Source organism: Neolamprologus multifasciatus, chromosome 11, assembly GCF_963576455.1.
Source record: "Neolamprologus multifasciatus chromosome 11, fNeoMul1.2, whole genome shotgun sequence".
Classification (NCBI taxonomy): Eukaryota; Metazoa; Chordata; class Actinopteri; order Cichliformes; family Cichlidae; genus Neolamprologus; species Neolamprologus multifasciatus.
In genome coordinates this window covers 27,284,714-27,293,467 of record NC_140449.1, presented here as the reverse complement: position 1 = coordinate 27,293,467, position 8,754 = coordinate 27,284,714, and the positions used below count along the sequence as shown (strand labels likewise).

General features: G+C 38.4%; 1 protein-coding gene across 1 annotated transcript; it reads left to right on the top strand.

Moving 5' to 3' along the window:
• Window positions 1-925: 925 nt before the first annotated feature.
• LOC146508674 (NACHT, LRR and PYD domains-containing protein 3-like) lies at window positions 926-8,570 on the top strand. Its single transcript, XM_085178542.1, has 7 exons — window positions 926-1,660; window positions 2,083-2,160; window positions 2,553-2,603; window positions 2,715-4,524; window positions 4,796-4,882; window positions 5,991-6,158; window positions 6,319-8,570. Exons 1-7 carry the CDS (start codon window positions 1,333-1,335, stop codon window positions 6,638-6,640), a joined length of 2,844 nt encoding a protein of 947 aa, XP_085034668.1. The 5' UTR covers window positions 926-1,332; the 3' UTR covers window positions 6,641-8,570.
• The last annotated feature ends 184 nt before the right edge of the window (window positions 8,571-8,754 follow it).

The window sequence follows — 8,754 nt, the reverse complement described above, 5'->3', positions numbered from 1 at the left end:
ATTGTTTCATTATGCAACTGGTACTATGACTTTCTGTGATGCCCCCCTCAAACGTCCATTATCAAATGAATGTTTATTATATTTGTTTATTTTGCCTCCACTCATCTTTGATGCTCATAGTGTAATTATAAAACAAATAAATCATGGGGTTATAACTTTAGAATATATAGAGCTTATAAATGATCCAAAAATCATTAAAGCGCTGAAGTCCTTTTTGCAAAGGAAAGAAAGACCTCAGCAAGCAGCTATGAGACAGCACATGACAGTGAGTGAGTCACTCTCATGCTGTTGCCCAGTTCCTCAAAGGGACTAGCAACTCAAATCTGATACATTTCTCATTCCCTGTATCTATACGGACCAGCCAAACCACAATAGTGAAAAAAAGAGTGTGGAAAAAAGAGGGGTTTGAATATTAACTTTTTAGTGAGATATTTGCTATGCTGTTGACAGCAAATGTCTGCATGTGTGTAAGTAGGTCATCACGGATGAAGGGAAAAAGTGTAATATTGAAACTTTATGAAGTTGAAGCATTTAAATAAGAATTGTCTGTGAAGGTTCTCAGTCATCCAGGTCATCGTAGTCTAAGGAACTTGGAAAGGAAAGCGTCTTAAAGAAGTCCAGACGCTTTTCTTTCTAAGCTCCTTAGATTAAATAAGAATTGTTTTCTCTATTATCGTACATTGAGACACATTTCGTAAACTGAATTTGGCATAAATAATTTTAGGGCACTTTATTTAACACCTTTTAAAATGATCTGACTGAATATATTAATATGAGCAATTTCATTTCCATGCAGTGTGTAGTGACAGAGCAGATATTCAACACAGACTACATGTGGAACAACTTTTATAACTTATTTTAAATTTGTTTCCACTTTGTTGCAGTTATTGCCATTATCACCTTGAGATAAATTTTTCTTCAGGCTCAAACAAAACCAAGTAATCAGAGTCAGGTACAAAGGCTTTAACTGCTTGAACTCTGGACCCTTTTAAAGCTTGTTTGAATTGCTGCTTGCACCTCCCTGCTCCTTAGAACAAACTGCAAACTGCCTTCGTGCCAAAACTCAAGACTGCAATGGCAACACCAGATGTGGCTTAAAACCACAGCTTAATGTAAAGATACTACAGTGCACGGATAAGGTATGTGTTGAGAATGGTACCGTTTGTACAGAAATCCTTATTGTTGTTCATGTGCATACATGCAGTTTGGTATATGTGTGAGAACTGAAACATCAAAGTTTGGGTCTTCTCTTATATTACTGAATGCAGTAACTATTCATTTTAAGCTTTGATTATTTTTTTGCTTTGCGGGTCAGCACTATTGTAAGAAGTTATGAGCTCAGCTCAGCAGCTGCTCCGTTCTCAGAGAGACTTATTGCTGAAGTGGACATGTGACCATCCAGCGCCCTTGCTGCGTTGGCTGCGTGATGCCGAGGTGCTTTCGTCTGCCTGCTACCTGTCTTTGCTGGAGAGGTCGCCTTCCAATGCTGTGGCAAAGGCACTGGAGACAGTGTGTGCCACAGAGGAGAGCAGCCAAAAGTTCCTGCAGGTGTTGAGGGAAGTGCAGGATTACTACTGCAGAGATCTGCAGGTCTGGGTCGAGAGACACTGCAGGAACGATGCAGTCACTAAATCAGCACCTACATCTGTGAAAGTTGAAGGTGAGGCTGCTTTAATGTGCTGCTGTTGGTTTTTACATAAACAGGTGTAACTGAAGTTAATCTTCTTTGCAACCTTGAGCTGATTGTGAGGGGCTGTTAATAGAAGACAACTTTTACAACCTATTGAGGAAAGACATGAAAGAAGATTTGATGCAGGGTACAATCAGCTTTGATGCCTTGCCAGGATTTTTTTTTTTTTTTTTTTTTACTTTGGCGAGAGTTTTAAGAGATAATGGACATTGAGCTCAACTATCATAAGTTAAAATGTGTCAGTGATTTGGATATTTTGATCAGGTATTCATAGTTCCCTGATGATGAGACTCAGGGATATGAAAATGCTCAGTCAGCAGAGTCACCTGTGAATCTGACGTTTTAAACAAATACATATAAAATAACTATAAATTATTCTATGATTTCAACAGACAAGAAGTCCAAAAGCCCCATTGCTAAACTGTTTAAAGCGAAGAGCAAAGGATTCACCCTCACCACTGACGTTAATGGTATGAATTCATTGTTTCATCAAAAAAATTTTTTACATATGAATTATATAGTAGTGTACGTTATTTCTGGTATGTTTTCTTTATAGAGATAAGCAATAAATGTTGTCCTGTTTTTTAATTTATAATTCCTGGTTTCATTTTTTGCTGTATATGGAATATGTGTATGGATATGAATGTATGCCTTGATTTACCACTATACTGTAAAAAAGGGTTATTTGGAACTGTTAATCACACAAACTTCTCTACTTGAGTCTATAAAAAATGTATATAGAGCTGGAAATGGACATAATCAGTCAATTTAAAATGTAAACTGACATTAGGCAAATGCAATTTTTCGTGATTTGATTCCTGTGCTTGCAATCAAGTAAGGAGATCTGACTTTCATATTGCAGCTAAGGAAGAGCCAAAATCTTGCAGGAGTCTAAAGTTGGCCAGCATCCGAGGTAGGATGAAAACAGGTCAACTGAATTCAAGAAGCCACAATCTTTATCTTATAAAACACTGCAGAATAATGTAATTTAGTTTTTTAAAAATATCTTTATCTTCTATTCCAGTTTCAATTTCTGCCCATAAAACAACCTTACTGAAACGCACAGAGCAGTTAAAATGTTACTCAGAGGGAAACAGGGAGGCTTCAAACTCAGCTTCTCACATCGAGATCCGCTACACTGACCTTTTCGTGACAGAAGACAATGACTTAGTTGACAGTAGCCAACATGAGTACTTTGCCTTGGCGGGCAGACGAGCTCGCATCTATGTCCACCAGGCCTGCCAGCGTATCCGGCCCGGTCATCTGTTGAGCCCCCAAGAAGCATTGGGACGAGCCCCTAAAAGGGTGAAAGTGAAGGGTATTGCAGGTATAGGAAAGAGTGTGGCAGTACAGAGATTGGTCTACGAGTGGGCAATTGGGAAGAACATGCGTGAATTCACCTGCATTTTTGACCTACGCTTCAGAGAGCTCAATCTAGTTGATAAACCACTGAGTTTACTGGAGCTTCTTGAACAACGGTTCCGATACCTGAAGGAGGCTCTACCTGGCCTGCTCACCACACCAAGATCATTGCTTTTCATCTTAGATGGTTTAGATGAGTTTAAATTCCCTCTGGACTGGAACTGTCCAGACAAAAACATTGATGTAAAATCAAACGTTCTGGTGTCAGAGCTGATGGTGGCTTTGATAAAAGGAAGCCTTCTTCCAGAAGCATCAGTCATAGTTACAACAAGGCCATCTACAGAAGCTCCCAAGCGTTTCTTCCAGAGATGTTGTGTGGTGCTGGGCTTTGAGGAGGACCAGGTGAAGGAGTACACCACCAAGTTTTACAAAGACAGTGAAGTTGCTCAAAAGGTGTATGATTACATTGTGAACAATGACAACCTATTTGTGCTTTCCTTCATCCCTCTTTATTGCTACATCATCTGTACCGCTATGGCTGAGTTCTTCTCTTCACAGCCTAACAATGCAGGTGAATCGAAGTCTCTGGAGTTAAGCCCACCCAGAACAGTCAGCGAGGTTTATTTCTGCTATTTGTTTACAGCAGTCAAACACCATGGACTAAAAGGGAGGACAGAGAGAAGCACACCTAGATCACAGGTTCTTAGCCTAGCTAAACAACAACTGATGAAACTGGGGAAACTGGCTTATGAAAACCTTCTACAAAAGAAGATATTGTTTGATAAAGCAGATTTGGAGAACTACGGTGTCACACCTGCTGATGTTCAGAGCACCTTTCTCTGTCATATCCTCCAGCCTATTAAAGAGGAGACAGTAGAGATGTTTTCTTTCTTCCACCTTACTGTTCAAGAACATCTGGCTGCCTTGTACTGCGCAATCAACCTCTCCAGCCAGGACGACATAATACAAGCTCTTGACTTTTGGTGCTTCGGGGTACGTCCATCGTCCTCTACTGCTGCACCCCTTCAAAATTTACACCTTAGCATTGATAAGCTCGAAAGTCTCCAAATGTTCACACGTTTCTTCATGGGAATGCTGCGAGCACGGTTGTCAGGTCATTTAGAAGGTCTTGTGCATTCTCCCATCGAGCAAGAGGACAGCATCCCCAACAGGCTCGGTTTGTGGTTCCGAGATCAGTTTAAAACCAGGGAGCTGGAAAACCAGGTAGCCCTAAATCTTCTCCACTGTCTGATGGAGTTCCACATGAAGGAAACCACTAGCTTTGCAGCACCAGAGATCACAAAACTCAACCTGTTTAAAATGAAGCTCAGTGTTGTGGACTGTGCAGCGATACACTACGTGCTGCAGTTTTCCCCACACAAGCTGCAAGAGCTCAACTTGGGCTACTCTAACATCGGAAACCGAGGACTCAACAGACTGAGACCAATTCTACATCGATGTGAATCTCTCTAGTAAGTAGCTCATTTTATATTCACTTAAAAATATATACTGCAGTTAAAATAAAATAAAAATAAGTTGGGGGTTTGAGCTTTCCAGCTGTTTGATGCCATTCTGTGGGGAGCTTGCATATTCCCCCCGTGTCTGCATGCTTCTCTCTATGTGTGTTAGCTCTGTGATGGATGTGAACCCTGCCTTCTGTTTAATGCATGCTGGGATGGACCCAAACCCCCTTACATGTAAGACGGCCAAAAACAATGTTAACCAAAAGTTTCTTTCTTTCAGTTTGAGATACAACTGCCTGGACAAGCAAGCAGCTATTTTAGAATCTGCCATTCTGAAATCAAATGAGTGCCAAGTGAAGAAGCTCTTGTAAGTCATTTAAAATATTCAACACTCAGGTGAAAATTATTTTTTAGAACCTACAGTGTGTGACTGCCTTAAATGTTATGTTTTAGCCATTTACATGGAAAGTAGTCCAAAAACATATTTATCATAGAAATATTGCATAGCTGCGTTGTGAAATGCAGGAGGACTGGACGCAAATTCAGACTGGACAGTAAGTTAACAAAAAACAAGCCCTTATTAGAGGTGTTAATATCCTAAACACAAACCTTACAGAAAAGAAGAGCGCTGGAGAAAAAACTGTGACTGCACCATGAACTAATAACACAGGGACAAAGTATGATGCGAAGGAAAACACGGGCATGGTTGGACACAGAAACAGGAGAGAAACTAAACATAGCTGAACATCACTGAGATAAACACAAGAGAGAGAATCTAATGAAGTAAAACAGGATTTTAAAAAAGACTCAAAACTCTGGAAGGTATATGAATAAAACCAAAAACAAATCAGGAACTAAAACTTAGCTAGAAATAAATTAAAAACTAGGAACAATAATTAAGCCCATCCCATGCGCAGACAAGAGACATATACAGGGATATTGGAGGAGGCTTGGGAAATAAATAAAAATACAAAGAATCTGACACAAATAAACTCCAGAGACTTTAAAGAAATTAGATTTGAAAAGTGGAAAAAACTAAAGGCCACGCATCCAAAACACTAAAGGTGTAACTCAAAGGCAAAACTCAGGGGCCAAGACAAACTAATTAAAGATTAGCTTTATTTCTCAAACTCTTTTGCACATACACCCTACATATACATGAAATTTGTAATGCAATTTAATATATTTAGTTATAGTGTGATTAATCAATTAATGTGTCCTGAACTCAGAAAACTAGCAGAGAATTAATGGAAGCAAGCAACCAATTAAAACTTAATTGATTTAATCCAAGTTTTTTGCTTAAACTGATGCTTTCCAATTATAGGATAATGACACTTCTGGTGAGTAGTGTGAGATTTGTAGAGATTGTGTTTTTGATTGCCACAAAAAATGCTTTTCCCCATGACTTTTCAAAACCTTGACATTTTTTGATATAAGCAGCACAAACAGAATATGTTTCCTGCTTCTGTGTACAGTATGTGCGGCAACAACCTGGGTCCTGAGGGGGGTTTGGAGCTGTGGAATGCTTTGGAGAACAACAACACTGTGGAGGAACTTTATCTGGACATCACCGGCATCACAGAGAGAGGAACAGAAAACATAGTCAACTGTCTCAGCAAAAACACTTCTCTGAAGACACTGACGTAAGATTAAAAAAGAAATCTGCATGTGTCCGATGCACTCCATGTTATAGCACTGCCATCTTTAATCTGGTTCCCTTTTTTTTTAATGTTAGATAATAACTGAGGGTTGTAAAAAGGCATGTCCAAAAATCTGTTAACCAGTGATTTCTTCATTGTACAGCATTGTTGGAAATGACATTGGAGCAACTGGGAGGAGAAGACTGAAGGAACTGGAGAAACGTCGGCCGGAACTCAGGATCATTGCAAACTTTGTGGATGACCTTGGGTTACTTCAGGCATACCTGGATTGGGTGGAGGAGATCCAGACTGACAGAGACCAGATGGACTCCGTCAAGAATGCGGATGCCCTGCAGTCAGTGCTGAAGGGGCTTCAGGTGGCAGGGACAATGGAAAAGGGGGTGAATGCAGAGAAAGCCAAGGAGCTTCAAACAAAGATTGAGGAGCTACTGAACTATTCTACAGAAGTGATTAGAGGAAAATGATCACACAGAAATGAACCATCTCAACCATTAAATCTTACGGTCTGACTTCAAGTTGTGAAAGTAGATCCTAAAAACCCAGACAGGTGTGTTAATAACTTAAAACCACCTGTAATACTGCTTAATCATGTGGAGAATTAACAATTTCAACCTGATAACATGCTTCAGATGTTTAAATTGTCATTGAACCTGAGAGAATTTTTAACAGATTACTATGTTCTTTGTGATTAACCTTTTATGACTGACAACACTGTACCTGCACATTTTTTGAATGGTCAATTGGACTCTAAATACAACTAATACTATTATTAGTTAATATTACACGATTCACATAATTACAATGAGTTTTAAGTGTTTTTAAGTGTCAATGTGATAATTTAGAAGTCGGTTCTTTTCCAAACTCAGTTGGAATTAATAAATTAACACGCTGCCCTCTAGTGTCTACATGTTTTACACCAAAGAGAGAAGAAATTCTTCAACATCTCAGAAACTCTGAGCTTAAAGTAAAATTCAGCTCGAATGACAAATTTATTTAATGTTTCTGTAAATCTTTTTTTTTACGTATTAAAGAAAAATAAATTGTATTCATTTAAAAAAATAACAAGAGAATGGAAAGAAAGCAGAATGCACAAGAAAATGTTTCTATTATTGTTTACAAGGTAGCCCATCCATTCACTTTCTTTGTTGTTAAAATACAAATAAAAAACTTAGTTTTCAAATAAAACTTCCAATTTTTCCATAATTTGTCGTCAAAGACACAACACCAGGGACCGAAAAAATCTGACTATTCATGTCAACACACAATATTACTATTAGCTAATTGTCATAACAGTCAAAGTTAATTCAGCAATGAATTTTAATTGTGACTAGTTTTTAGCTTGTATATATGGAAGTCAGTAAACAAGTCATAATCATATCCATGACACTGCTGAACAATTAGAAGGCTCCAGCTCAGAGATAGCATATGAACACACTACCACCTAGTGTTAGGATAAGGGGTTGTTTGTTGTTTCCAGTTCTTAGTTTCTAGTTTCTGAGTTTTCTATTTAGTTTGTGTTTCTAAGTATACAGCAATAAAGCTGCCTCTTTTCATTCATCCTGTCCTTTATTTGGGTCCTCATCCTGCCTGCCACACAGCTACACTTGACATAGCAGTAACATGCACCAAATAATGACAAGATAAGATATGATAAGATAAGATAAGGCTTTATTGATCCCACAGTGCGGAAATTTGTGCGTTATCTCAGCTCAGGTACAGATAGCAGAAGAAAAATACAAAAATACAAATAAAATACAAACAAATACAAAATAAGTAATAATACACTATACAATGGTAGCATACACAGTATGTGATTATGGATAGAGGGTTGTGGAAATATGCAAGACATAAATTTAACTATTTTACCACTACTATTACTATGTAAGTAATAGATATTCCTAGGTATCTATAAGTATAGACATGTACATGATGTATTTTCTTTGACTTTCTTTTAGTGTTTAGTGTAATGCAGAGGAACATTATAGCTACTGTTGACATAGCAAACGCAGAAAGTTTTGGACAGAGAAGGGTTGATTGTCATGGTTTGGTGGTGATTTGGGGTTCTTCTGTGGCCTTTTATTTATTAATTTCTTTGCCCTATCTATGGCTGTTGCTCTGGACTCTGCCTATTGGTGTAGCTTCCAAGTTCACGCTTTGCATTTGTCACACTTCCCTTCTATCTGATAAGTAGTAACTGGGTTTTCAAGGACCAGCTTGAGCCACCGCTCTCTGCCACATTCCTTGAGAAGAAAACTGTGGAAACTTGCGTGTAATACATACCTGCCTGTCCACCTTCCACTGCCGTCTTGTCAGTCTAATCCTACATTGTTGCTTTTCTCTGGAAAGTATCAAGTAACTACTAAAAAAGATTAAGTTATTTAAACTAACCTCTGCTCCAGCTTACCACTTTCACCTCTTCTGACAGAACAACCACTTGAACTGAATCTTGTAAACCCCAGTGTTTCCTTGGGCTCAAGTCTTTGCTGCTTTGAGTTTTTTTTTTTTTTAACAAACTTTTTAATAAAACTTGTTGAGTAGCACTCTGTTGGTTGTTGGGCTTTTGTTGTCATAAAAAGTT

Bases quoted from the DNA above. Each gene is read 5' to 3' on its own strand.
- LOC146508674 (XM_085178542.1), top strand. From the start codon at position 1,333: ATGAGCTCAGCTCAGCAGCTGCTCCGTTCTCAGAGAGACTTATTGCTG. The intron at 2,604-2,714 runs GTAGGATGAAAA...CTTCTATTCCAG, and splicing joins AAAGTTGGCCAGCATCCGAG to TTTCAATTTCTGCCCATAAA. The intron at 6,159-6,318 runs GTAAGATTAAAA...TTCATTGTACAG, and splicing joins ACTTCTCTGAAGACACTGAC to CATTGTTGGAAATGACATTG.